This window comes from Parasteatoda tepidariorum, chromosome 11, assembly GCF_982258835.1.
Source record: "Parasteatoda tepidariorum strain Cologne lab strain chromosome 11, Ptep-v5.0, whole genome shotgun sequence".
NCBI classification, from domain to species: Eukaryota; Metazoa; Arthropoda; class Arachnida; order Araneae; family Theridiidae; genus Parasteatoda; species Parasteatoda tepidariorum.
The window spans coordinates 31,159,956-31,182,329 of NC_141765.1; the positions used below are offsets into that span (position 1 = coordinate 31,159,956).

At 30.1% G+C, this 22,374-nt stretch overlaps 1 protein-coding gene and 1 long non-coding RNA gene across 8 annotated transcripts in view; one reads left to right on the forward strand and one right to left on the reverse strand.

The window, feature by feature from the left end:
* Window positions 1-882: 882 nt before the first annotated feature.
* LOC107448945 (uncharacterized) lies at window positions 883-12,587 on the forward strand. Of its 2 annotated transcripts, none has more exons than XR_011638283.2 (3): window positions 883-1,136; window positions 4,224-4,332; window positions 12,270-12,587. It is a non-coding gene; the product is annotated as an uncharacterized LOC107448945 (long non-coding RNA). The 2 variants fall into 2 exon arrangements; XR_006224973.3 differs by lacking the exon at window positions 883-1,136 and adding an exon at window positions 1,143-1,520.
* LOC107448943 (uncharacterized) overlaps window positions 8,322-22,374 on the reverse strand; it is a 122,190-nt gene continuing 108,137 nt past the window's right edge. For all 6 annotated transcript variants that reach the window (XM_016064316.4, XM_016064314.4, XM_071187896.2 and 3 more), the window contains 2 exons: window positions 19,700-19,760; window positions 8,322-10,979 (listed from right to left, as the gene is read on the reverse strand). In XM_016064316.4, coding sequence (XP_015919802.1) covers window positions 8,990-10,979; window positions 19,700-19,760 — 2,051 coding nt within the window. In that variant the 3' untranslated portion in view covers window positions 8,322-8,989. The remainder of the gene's footprint in view (window positions 10,980-19,699; window positions 19,761-22,374) is intronic.

Here is a 22,374-nt window from a genome sequence, read left to right on the forward strand (position 1 = left end):
GAAACCCAGCGGTGGGTGGTTGATTCGAATTTTCCTCTCGGCTCACACAGACCACAGTGCTGATGAAAAATATCCTCTGTAGTAGACCTATCATGAGTTAGTCCCTTTATCGTCGGGCTAATTGTGTGAGGTTTTCACGATTGTCCTCCCCATGTAATGCAAATGCGGGTTTGTTCCATCCAAATGCCCTCCACGATAGTTAGTTTGTCCCAATGCTTGATCCAGGAGTACCCTTGTCTTTTGCGTTCGATTCTAAATTACAAGGCTGTGGATTTGAGTATTGAAAGTTGCAAACTCAGAATTGGGTCGGCTGTTCAACGCTAATTATAAAACATAAAATGAAAACACGAGCCGTGGTGACTCGGATAGAGCACTTGCCTCCCAATTAGATGACCCAGGATCGAATACCAGCATCGGTTGGTTGATCCGTCCACGGTGCTGACGTAAAATATCCTATAGCGGAATCGCCTTGTCGTCGAGCTAACCGTGGGAGGTTTTCGCGGTACTCCTTTCCGTGTCATACAAATGCAGGTTAGTTCTATTAAAAAGTACTCCAGGAATGCTAGTTTGTTCCATTACTTGCTCATGTAGTTTTCTTTTCGGAAGAAATTAAAAGTTCAAAATTACAAGCTACGGAGTTGAACATTGACAGTCGTAAACCCGAAAATTGGCTGTTCAGTGGTGAAAAAAATGCGATATAGAGAGCAAGAACGCGTTTGACTGAGCAACATTTGGAATATACTTTAAGTAGTGTAACTACAAATATTTCACATGATATTGATGTAAGAGAATTCACTCACTAAGGAAACTCACTCAACTGAAATAACATTCCTCTTTTTTGTAATGTAAGTATTTTTCTTTTTATTGTGTAATGTGTATTGTACTATACTGTAATTGCTTAGTATCTCCGCAGAATCATATTTTACAGTTTAAAGCAATTAAAAAAATGTATTTATTCTAAATTTATATAACTTTTTAATAAAATACTAATATGTAAGAAATTAAAAGTAGATTATCTGCTCTAATGTTTGTTTTTTCAAACATTATCTAGCAGGTGTGTGGCCAGTGGGATTTCCCGAAATTTATTTTTGTTGTCCTCTGACGCACAAGGTTTAAAACGCCTTCTCTAAAGGAAAGTAACTTAAAAATTCATACTTATTATTTTTTGTTTGTTTTACTCTGGCTAAATATGTATATATACTCTCTAAAATGTAATTTTTATCCTAATTACTTTAAATATCCATTGAATTATCGCCAACTTAGCGATAAATTAATAGCCGCGTCGTCAGACTTATTGTGGTGATGTAAGAGTAAGTTTGTTAAATAGGTTTGTCAACAAAAGCATTTTCACGTCGTTTGAAATCAAATTTATTACGTTTTTAATGCAAAAATATAAGTATCTCTATATCCAAAGCGAAGTAGACAAATTTTTTTTTCGAATCTTTATTCTACACCAGAAAATATTTATGAATATAAAAAATTGAATGCTTTTAGCGAGTGACAGTTGGAATATCTTCGATGTAAGTAAAAAAATTCTTCTGGTTTGCAATAAAAATCTTTTTAGAATAAAATTCAAATGATATGGTGCTTTTTGTTTATGTAATACTTTCTTGTTTATTTAAGTTTGATAAGAGTAGCTCAATTAATTCAAAGTCATTTCAAGTTAAATCATAGACGTCTCAAAAAATAATTTAATGTCTAAGGTTTGAGAAACAATGTACTAAATATCCATTTTTTAACCCTTTGACGCAGAATTTTCAATAAATATATTTCTCATACTTTTTTTTTTCATTATTTTGTACTAATTTAGGTCAAAATAAGAGGAAAATATTTAATTTAGTATTTTAATAATTTTTGATTATGAAATACAGCATCGGGCATTTTGCATTCAAGATGAAAATTTTCCAAATATGGCTCACATCTAAAAAATAATTTTTCACGTTTGCACTTATTTAGTTCTAAGAGAAACAATTATTTATAATTGAAATTTCTTTAATTTACAAGATCAATTGTTGATAAATTTTTGAATATGAATGAAAAAAAAATTTCAAGCTATGCTTTTGAATTTTATACTTTAGTACAAATATAATTCCGATAATCTAACAGAATTTTTTTTGTCAGCTATTAAACTTATTTGTCAGCTATTAGATAATTAAAAAATATCAAAATATATTTTTGCTTGTAATTAAAGCTCTAGAAAAAATGAATAAAAAGAGACATCAGTGTCCCATCTGCGTCAAGGATTGAAAAGTAGGACGAAATTAATGATAATGGTTAGAAATTTTTGATTATGGATAAATGCAGTTGTTTTGTTAAGTCTACATCAGTGAGATTAAAAAAGGAGAGAACTACATCAAACTATTATCTTTACAAATTTTATTTAGCTTGCACCAATAATTTGTAAATTTAAACATACTTTGTTCTTGCACCAACAATTTGTGAATCTGGACATATCAAGTTCTTGCACAGATAATTTGTAAATCTGAACCTACATTGTTCTTGCACCAAATCTCTGAATTTTTTATATGCATATGTTTATTTAAAACAAATTTTTCTTGTATTATTATTGAATTTTACAAATTTTTATTTTTCTGGCTCATCTTATAAAATTTTTATTTATTTGATAATATTATATCAATAATTCATTTTATTATAATATACAATTAATAATATTTTAATTAGAATAAGATTTTTTTTATAAGAAATGGTTATTTTTAGCAATTATATTATTTTAGCAATTAGCATTTTAATAATTTTTTTTATCAAAAGCTATAAGCACTCTAGTAAATCTAAGTGACGAATGAATGGTTTTTATGCTACAACTTTGCACCTTTAAAATTTTAAACCCAATTTATAAAAAAATAGAGCTTCTTAAAGTAAACTGCCTTGTTTACTTCATGTGGAATATTTTTTATGTATTTTTTAAATTTCTTTCTACTTAGCTATACATTTTTAAAGTAGTTCTGGAATTTAAATATTTTTTTAAAAATATAATTTTCATTATGATAAATGTAATTTTTTATAGTAAATTTAAAGTACTATTGTGTTTTTGTTCGATAAAATTTTTATTGAAAGAGGAAAATCTGCCGAAGAAATTTGCAAGGAAAATATACTTCATAATCAACTTTAATCATTATCAGTCATTCATCTTACTACCTTGAAAATTATCTGAATAAGGCATTTAAGTAAGGTTATTTGTTAAAAGAGGTAATGATTGATAAGGTTCTTCTAATACCTTATACGTTCAGTGATATCAAATTTCAACGCAACTAATAAATTAAGCTGAATTGTAGCTATGTATAAATTTATATAAATTTTTGGTTTGAATGTTGCTTAGAAAGAAGTGGTAAAGAAACGAAAGGTTGTACTTAATATAAAAAAAGAGATCAAATTTAGAATATTTGTCTAATTAGAAGATATTTTCAAATGATTTTTACAAACATGTTGCTATGTGTTTAAGTACAGTCGAACTCGTTTATAACGAGCACAAAGGGACCGTAACATGTACTCGTTAAATCCGATTGCTCGTAATAAACGGGTCCTTAAGACAGGCGTGCAACCAGAAGAGGGGATGGGCTTGGAAGGTCAAATGATTGAGTTTACTTAAAATTTAATTAATACTTACTTTAATTACATTAATTAATTTAATTAAATACTTTTCTTAATTTAATGACAACTAACCCCCTTCCCTCGCATTTCTTTATCATTTTGAAAAAAAGATAAGACAGAAAGATGAGAAAGAAGATTGCAAGACAGAAAAATATTGCTCGCTAAAACCGGGTCTTGCTCGTTAAAAGCGACTTCTGTTCCATAGACTTAACATTGATCCAACCAAAAATTCTCATTTCCCTCGGTAAATCCGAGTTCTCGTTAAATCCGAGCTCGTTATAAACGAGTTCGACTGTATCTGAAAAAAAAAAATAATACTGAAATGATGTCCATAACATTATATACCGATTCAAAGTTAGTACGATGATGAAAATAAGAATATGTTTAATCTCAGATTAATTCAAAACTGCTAATTACGTCCAAGGGCATAATCTCTAAGTGGGCAAGGTTTTAAAATAATTTAACACTTAACGGACTTTTTCTTATTGCGTTCAATGCAGCGGAGTGTTTCTTATTGTGTTCAATGGTGGCAAGAATCATTTTATTCTTTTAACATACTTGTTGTTGTAATATTTGTAATTGTTCCAACACTCAAGATTTGTATTTCTTTGCAGTAGTCTCTTACTTCTTGTTGCTTTTCAATTGGACAAGGTCCTTATGAGTCTCCTCGACAGTATTAAATAATCCTTACGCCAAACACTCTGAGAGTTTCAGGCATGCAAGGTTTGATGCTCTCTGTGTCTCTGGCTTGTAATAAATGCATAATTTGTAACTCTATAATTTGTGGTCCCACAGTGGGACTGATCGTAAGACACAGCTACTAGTAGAACACTAGAGTCAAGCATCACTGGCTGCGGTTTAGTGTGAGGGTGGATGACCACTTTGATCAGCCTGCGTAGGAACCCATGGTGTGCGGTATCGGTTATCGTTAACTGTTCTGCAGTTAAGTGCTCGACTTCGCTCGCAGGTTGTCAGGCTACCAAAGCAGAGGATCAAAATTGGGATGGCATGTCTTTGGATCATCCTCAGGGATGTTTCGCAGACCGCCGCCAATAGACCTTTGTGCAGCTACGCACAAAGTTTGCAGTTTACGTCGCACTAGAGCTGCACACAGTTTGCAGTTTTGTGCAGTTTACGTCGCACTAGAGATGCACAATGGGCTATTGGCGACGGTCTGGGAAACATCCCAGAGGATGATCCGAAGACATGCCATCACAATTTTGATCCTCTGCGGAGGGGATGGCACCCCCGCTTCGGTAGCCCGACCAACTGCACGAGAAGTCGAGCACTTTACGGTAAAACAGTTTAACGAGGACCAATACCGCACACCCTCGGTCCATACGCAGACTGATCCAAGTGGTCACCCACCCGCACGCTGACCGCAGCCAGTGATGCTTGACTTCGGTGATCTGCTGGGAACCGTGTCTTAACGATCAGCCCACTGCGGGACGCTAGGTTAACGAAAAATATGTGAAGGGTATAATTCGGGATAATTTTAAAAATGTAGTTTTCAAATAGTAATATGACAAGTCCGACAATTTAAAAGTAAGTTTCAAATAGAACAATAATATTGGTGCAAAGTGCGTACCCTGTAAATACACTTTCTTCAATAAAAATAAGGTTTTTCCTACTTATTTGTGGAAATTAATTTACAAAAATGTTGTGCCAAATAAGTTAAAATATAATGTTCTTATTTAGGCACAGTATTGATGTTTCATGAAATACGATTACAAAATACTTGACGACAAAAAGCCCCTAGATGATAGATAGAAATATAACGAGGTTTATCATTATTAATCTCAATAAAAAAGAAATAAAAGCTGATAAAATGCCCCGAGGTTATTTAGAATCTACATTTGCTTACTGATAAGGTAAATGTTATTTGAAGGAGACAAAAATAACTAATAACTTCCTTAATGGAATGAAAATTGAAGGAAATAATTTATCGATATTAGTAAAGACGCAAACAAAATAGATAATACTCCTCTAAATTGAAGTTTAAGTAAGATTTCGAAATTTTTTTGCAAAATTTCATTGTAAATTAATGTAAAAAAATTTTTTATAAAAATTTTTATTTTTCATACTTATACACTAACATATGAATGATGATTTTTATCGTTTTTTCTTCTGAGCAAACTTTTATTTTATAATCGGTGTTGACAAGACGATCCAATTCAGAGTTGACGACTATTAATGATCAACTTCGTATCCTTGTAATTTTGAACCCAACCGTGAAGACAAGGGAACAAATGGACTAAGCATTGAGAAAAACTAGCCTTCGTGGAGGACTTTTTGATGGAACAAATTTGCATTTGCGTTACATAGAGAGGTAAACCATGAAAGCCTCTCACGGTTAGTCCGATGGCAAGGGGATTTTATCACAAGACCCGTCTGCCGCTGAGGATATTTTACGCCAGCACAATGGTTGGTGCGTGTCAACGGCCACTGCTGGGATTTGAACCTGGGTCAACTCACTGGGAGGCGAACGCTGTAATCACTAAGCCACCGCGGTTTAGATTACTGAAACCACATTTAAAATTTTCCCTACCGTCTCACCCGTTTGAGTTAGGTCGGGTTGAAAGAGACCTCTAAACTATAAAACCTTCATTCATTCAAGTCTTTTAATCCCGAAGACCTTAGTGGATGAAGGCACTATAGTTTTTGTAATGGAAGATGTTAAGTGCACTTGGCAACAAACAGCTGATAAGAATGCAAATGCCAAGACAGGGGCAGTTCGAATAAATGTAAACAATGTCATTTCTAATTGAACTTTCTCCCCTTCTGGATTAATGTTTTTAACTTTAAAATAGCAGGGGAGCACTATCAATTTTTAAAACATGTGCGTATACTTAAAATATTAGGTGTTAAATCCAAAACACCAAACATACTATAAATTTTCACGAATATGTGGAATGTAACTTTTCTTTCCTAAAAAAGGTGACATAGTCTAGATTGATTAGGAGGTAGATGGTTAATTTTTATACAGCTCCCTGCTCTGTCTGTGAAATAATAAATTCAAATATAATATATTATTACTTTGATGTTACTCTAAAAAATTGTAACTAGTATTTTTTATTATTTTAATATAATAACCTTACGCTTTAGGTAGGAGATATATCACAAAATTAAGATTTGGCAAATTTAACAATGTTTTTTTCTTATTTGTAAGTTGCTAGGGACCTAGCTCGTGTACGATGTTAACCATTAACCGTTATAAAAGAGTTTTGGCCAAATCTATACACTCCAAAACTTCATGTATTATATACCTTCACAAATGTACTAAAACCACATAATCATTAACGTTAGATATGGCATATTGTCAAGATTTATGAAGTATAAATAATTCGATTTCAATCAAAAGTGTAGAATGACCGTTGCATATAGTGCCCTGCCGCAACCAATGTAAATTTCGATGCAATACAACAGTATGGAATTTAAAGTTTTCTGGTGTTATAAAAAGTGCCTTTCTTAGACCACGAGATATAATTTGTATAGCATTATAACTCCCAATACTATTGTACTAATTTGTATAGTCTCAGGTAGGCATTACATTATTTTAATTTTTTAACATAAAGGTGTTCTTTAAGTGCCGACTTTCCCATATATTTAACCTTTTTGAACAAAATGGATTATTAATTACAAACATTATAGCAGTAAAAACAAATATTTAATAACAGAGTTTTTCAACAAAAAAATAAGCACATTTTAAGCACTCAAAAAATATTTTTAAGAACTTTAAAAACCCAAAATTTTGGCGTAATGGTAGTTATTAGTCATAATTAATATGAAGTATTTTTAAATTAACATACATGTAAAATTACGAGTGTTCCATCAATAATTATGTTTTTGAATTCTGAAGTATTATTTAAACAATATTTCATCCGAAATTTTCAAAATTGATCTAAAAATGTATAAAAATCATGAAATATCAAATAATTTGAATGCAAATTTTAAGTTGAGAAAAATGTGAAATAAAATTATTTGGTGAAATATTTTAGTCTAAAATCAACTGACAAAGGTATTATATGTACTTTTTAATGCATTAAATCATTATTAAATAAATACTTAAGCCACATGAAATCTATTTGAAGTAATGTAATCAACTTTAATAATTTAACAAATATTTATTATGACTGTCTTTCAAGTAATACTTCTACTATTATTGAATATTTTTTAAATTTTTTTTTATTTTAGCCCATTAGATTATGTTTTTAAAATATTTCAATCAATCTAATCCGGACTAGGAAAAAATTAGACTTTTGAATGGAAGACTTTTCTTAAAACTATGATGTTCAAATATTTTTGTTTTAATAAAAACAAGACATAATTGCTTAATCTTTTTTTCAAGTTTCTATTACAAGTGAGGATTTTTAACATATTTTAAAAAGTTTAAAAGAAAAAAAAGAGAAAGAGAGAAAAAATAAACATATTTATTTATAAGAAAAAATATTTTAAGACAACAGTTTCCAAAATCATCTTGGATTTTAATGTTTTTTTTTAAACTGAGATTCAGTAAAACTTCTTTTTATAGAAAGATTTTTCAAATGAAAATGAAAATATTTTAAAACAAATATATTTTAATAGATGAAGATGATGTTACTAAACTAAAATGAAAATGTCTTCAAGCTCAGTTTACAACAAACCAGTTTTGATTAAACCTTTTATTCATGTGACATTTTAGAAAAATAAAAAATTCAAATTAGTCACAAGGACACAGTTTTTTATATTTTTATTTTATAATTTTGGCAGTTCAAGTTATTAAAAAAAATTAAGTTATGCATCTTGTGCAAGATCTTAATCAAAACCAAGAATATGAAGACTACATAAAAACAATTGCAAATAAAGGCATCGTCATAAAAAAATTAAATTATCTTGCCATTTTCTGCAGGTGCATAAGTTAAAACACACTTAACAACATGTACATTTTCTCATATTATTTACAGAATAAGAAAAAATGTGAGATGCAGTCAATCTTGACATATAATCACTCATCAAATCAATCTATGTCAGTAAAAATGTCAGACCTCAAATTTTTCAGCATCTTGGCACTTTGTGAACATAATAGCTGTGAATTGAGAAATAGTGAGCAGAAATAAACTATAGCTCTATACTTAGTTTTGGAACTTTGGATGTTTAGAAAATGAAAATATTTGTGTGGCATAAGGACATTCTTTCAAATAACTTCCTCAGTCCTTTAAAACATATTTTTGAACATATGACTGTACAGGCAGCAAAGAGGTGCAAATTAATATCAATCTTAACTGCATTCTTTTGTGCCCAAATGGTATATACTGTACAACTTTACAAAGAATACAATACTGTTATACTTAGAGTCATGGTTCGGTCCCACGATATGGCTATAAGAATTCTTGCGTAATAATTACTGTTGTTCTCCACCATGTAAGAGACATATCACAGGGATCTGAGCTTGGGTATCATGAGGACTACTCATTTGTTCCTGCTTATCAGCTGCCTTAGCTTTATCCTCCTCCCCTCCACTTTCGCAGCTTTCTTCTTCAATGCTGACTTGAGGTGAAAGCACTGATATTGGAAGATGAGGGCTACTACTTTCAGTAGATGGCAGTGATCTATGATGAAGCCTCATGTGACTATGGAGTCGTGTACCCCGATTACGATAATATTCACCCTCAGAATCATGACGAGAAAATTCCTTAAATAAAGCATCTGACTTTTCATCTATACTGTAGTCTCTAAACTGTTGCAGGTTATCAAATCTAAGACGCCCTGAGCGGAAGAACCTTTGAAAAACTGATGTTTTGCCACGAGTCTCTACCACCATTTCAGTTTGCTCACTCCATTGTATATCACTTTCAGTACTGTGCTTTTTCAAGGCACTCTTGTATTTCTTTTTGTGCACCTGGGGTTTGCACGGTGGAAGACCTTCATCTTTAACCATCACACCTTCAAATGAGACTACCTTGGAAGTTTCCATTGATTTGGTCTTAATAGACTCAGTTATTTGTACATCAGGTTTGAATATCTCTATTTCTTCATCAAATGTACCTTCCATGGTTGTCATCATTTGATCCATACTGTCACCTTCAAGGGTAAATTGTAATTGCTTTCTACATAAACGGGGAGCTTTACCATTGCTTTCCATTGATTTATAACCACTATCTGCTTTCATTTGTTGCAATCTATTTGTTTGGTTTTCTCCTGTACTATCAGTATTATCAGTAGTAGATTCAAATGATGTAGTAGCACCTTCTGTCCTATCGGTTGATGAGCTTTCTACACTATCAAAACTACTCTCAGTACCAGGTGTACGTTTCTGCAAGCGCCTAGTCAATAAACTTTTATAGCAATGCCGACGTAACTCATGAGAAGGAAGTTGTAAGTAATCACTTTCATCACATTCATAACCAGGATCATCACAAGAAACATCTGCATTAGATTCAAATGATGTGGCATGTGAAGCTGTTACGTCTTGGACACCTAATGTACCTTCTTCTATTGGATCTTCTTCTAGCTCTACTGCATCACTGAGTTTGTCTTCCTCTTCTTCAAGAGTAGCTCTCAATTCCCATAGTTGTCGCGATTGTTGTTTTAGCACCTCATTTTCAATACTGCAATTACTATCATCAGAACTTTCTCCTGATATCATTTCAATAACTTCTTCACGAATGTCCTCCCTACTCCCAGTATCATTATAACGCACTTTACTCCATATTTTTACATCTTCTTCATCTACAGGAGAATACCTTCTGAGAAGTAATCTTATATGTTCTAATTGATGCTGTTCTAAACTTTGTTCTAAAATACCTGCTTCAGTGCTAGTGGCTTGTTGAATTTCGGAAGGATCAACAGTCCATCCTTCTGCTCCAATGGCAATATCTAAACTAGATTGAGATTTATCTTTTAGGAGAGTTGCACCTTGAGCAGCTAGTTCCCAGAGTTGCTGCCTACTGTAATGGTAATCTTCTAGATCAACCACACGGGCAAGCGTTTCTGGGGGTATTCCATGTAAGGAAACAGTACTTAATACTCGAGCATGTTTGGCGTCAAGAACACCTGCAGTGGTTCCTGAATCAGGTGATGAATGTGAATGAATGAAAGGAGGATGACGAATTCCCATAACAGGTTGTGAAGTGGAAGAACACACTGATGTTTGATCCCAACTATGTGGTATTAGAGGTTTATCATTACAGCTGTGATGAACAATAGCTGCAACTTTAGTTGTATCTCGGTGCGAATGTTCAGGTAATTTTTGATGATCTGGGGTACAAGTAGGATGGTGTTGTTTATGAACCTCAAATGATTGATCCTCATCATCAGATAAACAAACAGAAGCTTGCCTTTGAATTCCAACAGATGATCTTCGCCGTACAACACTAGTTGGTTCGGGAGGTCTAGAAAAAGAAAATTTTAACATTAACGCGCAATCGTCGAATTGTAAATTCCTCTAAAAAAAAGTGAAAAATGAAAGAACATTTACATTTAGGTAAAACTGAAATATGCTATTAGCTTATTAACACTCTATAGATTTACTCTGCCTGTATTAAAGTCTGATATCTTGGAATTAAGCCAGCATGTCAGAGCTGTTTGCACATCTTTGTTTGAGGGAAATTGTTTCTCTACAACACTAGAGAACTTTGTGCCATTCAAAACAAGAGGTATTGAATGCTCAGTGGTGGAGTGGTATTGCTACAGGACAACACTCTCTAGCATATGACAATTTCTTCAAAAAATTTTATGCAGAAATTTTGCAGGGATTTGTCAGACCAACCATCCTATATTCCCAATTTAACTCCCAGCTACTTGCACCCGAGGAAGAAATTCCTGGCTGGGCATAACTTTTCCGCAAAGGTATGTAGAAAGCAGAGACACACTGGCTCTATTTTCAGGTAGCACACTACCATGATACTAAACTACAAAAACATGTCCTATGGTATGACAAGTGATACAATCCTGGTGATTCTTATGTTGAGAAGTAGCTGAAATATATCTGTATATTTTGCAATTAATCTTTCCAGAAAATTGTGTTTTTATACGAGCTTTGGAAAGCTCATTTTTCAGATTATCCTCATATATCTTTCAAACTTTTTAGGACATGTAGCCTAAGAGGAAAGGGTTGATTTAAAAATTCACATCTTTTAACAATTTTTTCACTAAAAGTATTTACTGACTGAAGTTGCTTCATAAGTTTTTATTTAATTATATACAACTTTATAATTACTGTCAACCAAAATATGACTGTTTGAAATAATCATGCTCTTATTTTAGTGAATGTTTGTAATGAATTAGGATATTGCACAATCTCATGTTGTAAGTTATTTTTATTAAATTAATATGTTCCAATTTTTAAATAACAATTTTATAAGATGCAAAAATTGAATTTGTTAGTATTAATAATTTGTTGAATTACAATTGAAGTTGTAATTTGTTTGCTACTATTTTTTTTCCGATCAGCAATATTCCAATTAATTATTATCTAGCAAGTTTAGGTTCATGTCTTGGGAATTTACTTATTTTAAGCAGGGAGGAAATATTTTAACATCTTCAACCAATCAAGGATCATATTTAATTTATGGTTAATATTAATAAAATGTTAATAATTTGTAATTATTTTTTTTATGCTAACACATTTTTTCTTATTAATCCATTCATTAATTCTATTTTTTTTTTTTTTTTGGAGTTAGGTTCTGGCTTTTTGTTTTGTTTTCTGTTATGCAGTGATAACAGCAAGCTTATTTGATGAAAATATGTTTTAATGTCAAGAGCCTGAGGGATTGAAACTTCTTCCAAAGGTCTTGCATTGCTCTAAATCTTAAAAGTAGCTTCCCGTTCAAGACATGTAATAAGTAAATTTGTCAACTATGTATTCACTAGTACTATTTGTACACAATTTCAAAAGTTTAAGCATAAGCAAAAATTTTTTATAACTAGAGAAATGTTGACAAAAAGACATTTTCTTCTGATGTAATTAAAAACAGAAAATAAATAATTGTCTGAAAGTATTTATTTTATCATGACTTTGATAAATAAAATTAAAAAAAATAATAATAGACTCTCTCAAAAGTTTAAAAACTAGAGTAACACCAGACTCGTCAGGCATTATTTCTAGGCCACCTTGTTCTACAGATATAGAATCATTTAATTGAAATTGCATTTTGATTGACATAAGCTTACATAGCCAATTCCTAGACTGTGACTCAAAACCCATGGTCCAATTGACTTGTATTCCTAACTGAAAGGCCAATGGATTTTCCTTAATTAGTTACTAAAGATGGACAGTGGATTTTTTTAAAAATCTTTACATAGCAGATAAAATAATACACATTGGGGGACTGCTTATAATCTGCTATGTACTGTATTTATAGGGCTGCTTATCATTACTTTCACCAATTTTATTTTAAAAATACTATTTTTCTTCTATTACTGCTGACCGCATAGCCCTTTAGTTCCTGATTTTATTTAAATGAACTAGAGTTGCAATTATTTACATATATTTTTTTTTCAGGTTTAATGTAATTTTCCAGTCTCTCTTTTTTTCTGCAGTTCAAAGAACTTCCAAAGAATATTTTTCCTTAAGCATTTTTGTTGTTGTTGAGAGATTTATAAAATCTTAAATTTTTATAGGTTTATTAGGTTCCTATCTAACTTGTTTCCACCTTCTAGAACTTTCTATTAACCTCCAACTAAGATTTTTAAATTTTGAAATTTATATTGAACTCAGTATGCTTGGGTCACTAGAAGTTAAATGGGTTTGTTTGGAACAACCTCACAGGTCGGTTCTTCCACAACCTTCTGTTAGCATAAATTGTAGTTTGTTTGGTAAAAGCCGTAAGCTTACAAAAGTATTCAAAATTGGAAAAAAAAGTAATATTTTTGTTGTGGCAAGGAAATTTTTACAAAAAGAGGTTTAGAATGTTGATAAATAATAAAGTGAATATAAAGGCCTGCTATAACTGAATGGTCCAGAAAAAAACAAAAACACATATAGTACAGTTTTTAGTGGCAAAAGGTGATTTCACTGTTCCTTTACTCAGAGGTAGGTTGATACTTTATTTACCCCACACTAGAGCTGCACAATGGGCTATTCTTTGATCAAAGTGTTGCCTAGATGACAAGAGTTGTAGTTTTTTTTAATTACTTCTAATCATTTTATTAACAACAGCGATAGATTTATTGGAGATTAGATTATTTACTTATCCTGTTGTAGGTATATCTTCAATAATATAACTACAGAGGGTGGACAAAATAATGGAAACACTTCTTATATTGATACATTTTTCATACTTCTCAATGAGGTTTGAAGCTTTTAGAGGTTTGAGTGACTAACAATAAATTACAAATGAAAATAGTGTTTTTGAACACCCATTGCCAAAAAATGCAAGAAAAAATTTGTAACTTGTAACAATTATTTTGGTTATTATTATATGCGATAATTGCGCTAAATTTATAAACCTAGTTCTAATATTTATGGACTTTAAAAAAAAAACTATTTCTTTTGACTTACATTTTTTTGCTATAACTTTAAAAATATTTAAGGAGCAATTTAAAATTACGCAAGATATGAATAATTAAAGTAGTGTCAAAAGAATTTAAATTTTTTTTCTCTCCATAATTTTGTAGAGAATCCTGTTTGACAACTAATAAAAAAGTCCAATTTGAATATCTTAAAAATTTAAAAACAGGGTGCGTAGCCAGATTTTTCCACAAAAAATAAGCACCTTTTAAGTACTTTTTAAACACTCAAAAAATGTTTTTTAATCACTTCCCCCCCCCCAAAAAAAATTATAATTAGGACTTGTGCAGTAATAAAAATATTTTTTTTCTATCTATAAGCATAAAATATGATTTATAAACATAAAATATTAAATTCAAAAACATTTTCAAAAACTTTAAATAATCATGATAAAACAATTAGTTTTTTATAAATATAAAAGAGAAAATTGTGAAAATCGTGCATTTTTTGTCATTTAGAACAACAACGATATGGCAAGAATTTTTTTTTTCAAAGATAGAAAATTAAGTATTTACAAACCCTGAATAAAAAAAGCACCCTTAAGGGCTTTTAAAATACCTAAATCAAAAATAAGCGCTTTTTAAAAACGCTATGCACCCTGTTAAAGCAATTTTCAAAGTACTTTTTGTACTTTTAATAAACTTAGAATAAGGGGTTTTCTACAAATATTATTTTGTATAAGACAAAATTAAATAACAAATGATAATTCCTTATAATAAACGTTTATTAAATCAAAATAGGATTGTATAAGAAAACAGGCAAAAGATGCTTTTATAGGAGATGATCCCCAACAACGCTAGTGTCATTTTGAATAAATCTTGCTTAATAATACAAAATAAAATTTGTGGAAAACCACTCATCATTTTGAGCTGTCTTTTAAAAAGTATGAAAACTACTTAGAAAATTGCTTGAAACTTCTTAAATTTTTAAGATATTCAAATCAGACTTTTTTTTTACTAGTTGCCAAATAAGATTCTCTACAAAATTATAAGAAAAAATTTTCAAATTTTTCCTGGGCATGCACAGTATAAAAGAACTACTTTAATTACTCCATATATTGCACAGTTTTATGCAAATATTTTTAAATTTTTAAAGCTCCAAAAAAGTTATAGCAAAAAAATGTACGGCAAAAAAAATTAGTTTATAAAATTTTCCATAAATATCAAAGCTAGGTTTACGAAATTTTTTTGAAATTATCGCATATAATAACCAAAATAGCTGTTACAAACTTATTCCCATATTTTTTAGCATAGGGTGTTAAAAAACATTATTTGCCATTTGTCACTTATTGTCGGTCTCTCAAATATCTAAAAGCTTTCAAACTTCATTTATAAGTATGAGAAATCACATGATATTAAACAGTTCTGAAGTTATAAAATGATTCTCTAATTATTTCTTAAATATAAAAAAATGTATTTGCGATCGAAATGGGAAGCAAGTGGTGTAGAGCAAACTCTCTACCTATGGCAACACTTTGCATGTTTTCATCATGTGTGTGTTTAGAGTCATAGGAGAAGGAAGTACGTTAGTTTCTATCTTGATTTTCAAATAGAATAAAAACTTTTAAGTTAGGAAACTATATGGAATTGAAAACTACATTAAACATTGTTCCAAAAGAAAGCATTGAGAAAATTTTAAAAAATATTTGTGACAAATAAATACAAAAAACACAAAGGGGGGAAATATCACAGTACATTCCTATACAACTGAGAAGATGAGGAGAGGGAAGTGTCAAGCCATAGAACCGGTCTTCTCCCCAGATAACGTATTCGAGCGCAAATTAGTAGATAAGTGTTTCCATTATTTTGTCCAACCCCCGTAACTCTTACTAGAAAACTTCCTCACAACTGTTCACTTTAGACTGTGCCTACTAGAAACAGCCATCATTTAACAATAAATATCTTCATTTGGTCCAGCTTCTGCAAATAAAAACTGTACCTTTAGTGCACTGTTCTATTTTGGATATATTCAATTTCAGAATGACTGTATATTAACTTGTTTGTGCAAAATGGTTAATTAGTTATACACAATCTGTGTAGTATTCTTCCAACTGTTCTCTATAAACTTTTAATGCTACATAGGTGCCACTTTTCACTTAGAACAAATTTAGTCCTTACAAACAAATATAGCAAAAAAGAAAGTCTAAGCAAGCTAAAAGCACCAATACAACATGACTGCTTTGTGCAATATTTTAAACAGTGAATGAATAAAACTAGGATTTATTCTTACTCCAGGCATAGAAACTTAGTTTTCATCTTTTCAAAATACTGCAAACAGCCCATTCTATGAAACAGTTTATACCTAATATCTGATTCAGGTTATGTTGCTTCAGTCTACAACCATGCATTTTGTCATAATTAGGTGGAAATTTTTTTTTTTTTTTATGTTAGTCAAAAATAATATTGGTCACAAACAAAAAAGAAAGTGACAATTACAAAATTCTGCCGTGATATGTTTCGTCAGATCAATTCTCATTCTTTTTAAAACTGAAAAAGTATAATTCAATGAAGATATGTCAGCATCGAAGAAATGTCAGTAGTTTATTCTATTGTTAAAGCTTAAATTGGGCAGCAGTACTCCAGAAAAAATATGATTGGCATATGGAACAACATCGGTCAGTAGTTAAGCCCTTTTTTCTATGTGAATACAAATCAGCATTATAACTCCATATTTGCAAGGGTGTTGGATAAATATGCTATATTAGTATTTGAGAAAAAACTGTAGGGTAACTCCGAAATTTTTTTTCGAGCAGAGCAAATAGTTTCGTAGTCAACTTTTACCCAATAAAACAAAGCCCATAAATTTTTAATGGAGGCTTTATGTTACTTTTATATTCCACAGACTTTGCATGATTACTAGTTTGCAAAATCAAGATGTCATACAGATAATAATGAAATTGCTTGCTTTCAATTTTGCTTGGATTTGCTTTGCTTACGAATTGCTTGGATTTGTTAACTGGTAACTCAATGGCAACAGATTTTATTATTTCGAATAAAATTCATAATTAAGGAATAATTTTTAATGCTAGACACACAATATTTTTTATTTATTCCAAAATCTATCATTTAAATAGTGGTTTGTCTATGCTTGACTTATCTTTCACAATGACAAGAAATTACATAGTTAATTGGTACATTTTTAATAATAAGTTCATCCTTGTCAATACGAGGAGTGGCTATTAAATAACAAGACAATAGGTGTAAAATATTATATTTTGAATTCATACCTTTTAAGTTATTCTCACCTTTAATATACACCCTTCCAGACGACTTTCAATTGTTTGAAATAATGCTCAGCCTTTACCATGAGCTAATGTGAATGGAATGAAGATTACCAGCTGGGAAAGTTTGGTTCCCCCCTAACATTCAACACTATACCTGACTGCTAGGAAAAAGAAATTCCACTTTGACAAGGTTTTCCTGTTCTAAGAGTCTGACTACAAATCAACCAATCACACAATTTAATTATTATTTACTTTCTTTAATGTGACAACATTGACCTGAATAAAATGAAACTGAATGTGTTTATAAGATTACAAAATAAACTTGTATTTTTGATACATTTTGAGCTATCTATTGTTCTTAATAACGTTATTTACTTTCACTACATTAAAAATAATGTTGCAAATACTTTATAATGAACTATTTTTTTAACAAAGTTTTGATATCATTTTAAATTTAATTCATATGACAAAACCATTTTTCTTTATTAAATTATTGATATTTCTAACAAAAAATGTGACTTTTAAAATATTGCATACATTATAATACATAAGGTAAAGGCAATTTTATACATGAGTACAGCATCTAAAAAAATAAGTAATACAGCAAGAATATTTAATTTTCAATTAAATCATAACTTTAAATTGAATTCCAAAAAAGTTCGTTAGTTTTTGTTTATATTCTTACCTAATTACTTAAGAAATGTTTAAATAGTTATACAAAACTTTCACATAATATTGCATTATTTTATAAATTTGTTAAAAATAATTTCTCCGAATTTGTAATATTTTACTTATAAATCATTTTTATACAATACTTTTTTACAGCAAGTCTGTTTTCACAGCATATTTTAATGAAATAAAGGCAATATAAAATTTTTTAAACAAATAAACCTTTTTTTTATCATGTTTTTTAAGATTATAATTACTCTTGCCACCATAATTTTCCTTTGAAATTTTTAAATACTTTTTATGTAATGTATTGCTTGTAATAAATGCCATTGATTGTGATGCCATCTGTCAAAGAATAGTAGTATAAAAAACACTACAGTAGGGAACCGATTATCCGGAACGATCGGGACCATCGATATTCCGGATAACTGATTTTTCCGGTTTTCTGAATCGCTACAAAAAGCAGTTGTTTTTATTGTTAAACCCAAGTAAAAAAAAAATTTTGGAAATAATCTGAAAAAGTAGAAAAAACGATGAAGTAATACACTAATGATTATTTCCAAAATGATGGTAAGTAAAACATCTTTCAAAATAGAAAAAATAATCCTAAAATCCTATGAGGAAATTTTTTTTATTTTTAAAAATGGCGGGAAAACTAATCTAATTTCGTTCCGGTTTTTGGTTTTCTGGATAACGGGTTCTGTACTGTATTAATTATGAAATGAGTTAAAAATCTATTAATAGCAAAGTATAAAAGTGTTTGGGACTTCAGAAAGAGGTACTGATCAGGGATTATTTCTCATGTTATAGATATATTAACAATTATCTCAAAATGGAAGAGTAATTTATATTTCTTAGACTGTAGTTTCTCAGTTACATCTAAAAGGATTTTTTTGTTTACATAAAATAATAAAACAAAATATTTCTCATTCAAATATCATTTTGAAAGCCATTTAGATCTAGCAAAAACCCAGCTTCACATTTAGCTAGTAACAGTTTCCATGGGGAGGTGGTGCCAAAAAGAAATTTCCACTAAAATATGACATCAATCCCAGATGGAACTAGTTTCCAGGAAGCTCATGGTAGAGTTCCTCGAAGTCTTCCTCAATTAGCTCGTTTATGACTGTGATATTTCTATTGAAGTTTTGCTCTTTTTAAGATAAGACCTTTAAGACACCATTTTTACACAACGTTTATTATATAAGTTATATTAAAAAAGTTAAGTATAACATTCTTTGTCAGTTTACGGTTCAAGCAATTGTACGAATAGTCAGATTTTTTATTTTTTTTTTTTTTTAACACGGAAGGAAGCTTTGGGCATAAATCCTTTTCAATGTCTCTTGGAAACACTTAAAAAGTTACGAATGTGATAAACATTTATTGCCAAACACCTTTTTGTAATATAAAATAATTTTTAATTGCGCTTTTCCAAGTTTCGTGAAAAATTCCATAATGATTAATTGCACTGTTATTACACACATAATTTTTCTGGCAAAACAAAACAGCAACTCTTATACAAACAATGGCCAAGCTGAGATTAAATTGTTTACAGACACGGGAAACACACTTTTGAAACAGAAAGCTTCATTCGTTAGTCTTTTGCATTTGATGAACGCCTAGTTTCTCGTAGAAGCATTAGTCTCCTAATTTAATAGCCACACCTCATAGTTAACTTTAATATTATTGTAATAAAAAAACAATTTGCTTACCTTTCAGGGGAAGATGAATCAGACTGGCCTTCACTTTGTTTAGGAGCAGTTTTTACTTTACCTGGAACAAAGGTTATATATAAAGTATTTCTGTTTATAAAAGTTTTTATAAAACTAATCAACTTAGGGCCCGATAAATTATGCAGACAGGTTGCAACCTAGAAAAACACTAAAATGTAAAAAAATGTGCTTTTCCTTTTCTTCCTTGTTTAATTTACAATGCTTCAGTTATGACAATAAAAATTTTAAGTTAATTAATATGCATATTCAGTATCAAATCGATTATTAACAGATTAAGCACGGGTGTAGAGTAATTTTTTTAGCAGCATATATAAATATTTCACACAATTGGTGGACTTTATGTGTCTAGATGTTTAACGTTATAATGTGGCACATAATACAGTCATGCCGTCTTATTGAATTCATGAGCTGAGGCACTCATTGATGCCACGCCCAGCCCAACCTGTTAAGATGAGGTTAATCCAGAACCTTCACATTACTTTGAATTTTGCCTTTATTTCATAAAAATTTAGCCATTACAGCTTACTGCACTAGGCAGCATAGAGAGCACTTGTTATTCTTGTAAGTTTCGGAAATCTCTATAAGACCACCTTTGAATTCTAGAATTTGATTAATTCCAGGTTAGAACTTCAAGACATTCTTAGTATGCAGTATACTCAAGTTTTATAAATAGATCCCCCATTCCAAGAATATTTTTGAATACACAGTCACCATCAAGATTTAAATTTGCCATTAGTTCTTAAAAAATAAAAATTATGTGAATGTTCAGTGATTATGCAGACAGTAGCAAATTATCAATCTTCCCTCATTTGCAGGGCCCCAATTATTCTAGAACAAGAAAATATACATTATGCAGGTTTGTACGATTTTAAAAATATTCTTCAAGATGGTTTTTAAAATGCCTATAGAATAGCTTTAATAATAGTTTTTCAGCTAATTTTGAAGATAATGGATATAAAATTATCAGAGCTGAAAACATTTTAATTTTAGGATTTGAGATGTTGATAAAAGATGTTTTAAGAAAAAAAGGTTACCTTAAAGATAGGAATCTATAAATATTTTAAGTTTCGAGAAAAAACAACCAGAAGAAAAAATTAATTTGCTGTGATATACAAATATGATTTTTTGTTGTTGATAAAAACAAGTTTTTTTAATTATCAAAAACAATAAAAACCCATCAAAATTTTATTTTAAAAACTAAATTATTTCATGAAGCTGTTTTATTATCCATTTCTTCTATTGCTTTAGTGAGCTAAATGATAAAAAACTTGTCATATTTAACATTGAACAAAAATATCCAACGGAAACAAATATACTATGTAGCAAATAAATCTAAAATTGGTATTTGTAATAGACTTAATAAACTTGGTATGAAGAGGTAACTACTCATATCTTTCTTTAAAAAGTTGGAGATAGTCCTGCAAAAGCACCATTCAGTGGCAGTTTTAAATTTTTTAAAAATTCTTGTTGGAATTAAAGTCATAAAAAGCTACACATTAAGGATGCTAAAAAAAATCATTATCAAGATCATTTACAGCAATGGATTAAAATAATAAAAAACCAGTTTATTTGACAGCTAGAACTGAATAGTTTAATCTTTTGTTAAGAACAGCCTTTTTTGCCTCATTAAATAAATAAACTAGTTATTGACTACTTTAAGGGTGGGGTCTGACACGTATATTAACCCTTGTCATTTGCCCTTTAAATAAGTAAAGCTAAATTTTTATTAAACCACCGAAGGAGATTAATCAAACTGGTACTGCAAACAGAGTATTCATTGATTTTTTGAAAAACTAACATAGGGAGTGTTTAAAACTGATTGTTTAATTAATTTATAAGTTTTAATTTATAATAAAAGATGTATTCATTGTTAATTCATTCCTTCTATCTAAATTTTTATAATTTGCGATTTTCTTTCTTGCTTTTACTCTGTGTGTGGAGGTGACTTTTATATATATATTATTCAATTTTTAGCTTTTTTTTCTCCGGTTTTTTTAAAGATATTTCAGAAATAAAAAATTTAACTTCAGAATAGAGAGAGTGACACTTCATGAAATTGAGACAATGTTGTAAATATTTTGAAATATAGAAATATGCTATAAAGCATCTTAAAACTACCATTTTCGTTTTTAAAAAAATATTTTGTACTAATTTGCAGGCTAAAATAAAATGATTGCCGTAGGTCAGACCGATTTGCATTAAAGGGTATGACGCAAATGTTAAAAATCCATTTTAGTTAAAGGTCTACCAAATACAAAGATGGAGCAAAGGTCTATTGAAGCTGAAACACACAGACTTTCTAGTACTTTTCTGTTAGCCAGAGTGCCAATCATGGATATCAATTTGAGTATTATATGTTTATATTTTATTTATAATTCCTTAAATTATAAATTGTGTAATATGATTAAAAAAATTTAAATGAACAAATAGTCGTATTATTTAAAAAAGCAAACACTTATATTACATACATGAAGCATTGCAACTTTTCCTTTCTAAAAATTTATTGTTTAAAATACTCCAGTGGCTAGAATAGCTTGTTTTTCTACGGTAAGGAAAAAATGAGTAGAAAGTAAGCAAGAACAAAAAATTATTTCGAAAATTTTATTTAATTTAATAAACTAAGAATATGAAAATATATATATCTAAGGTGTTTC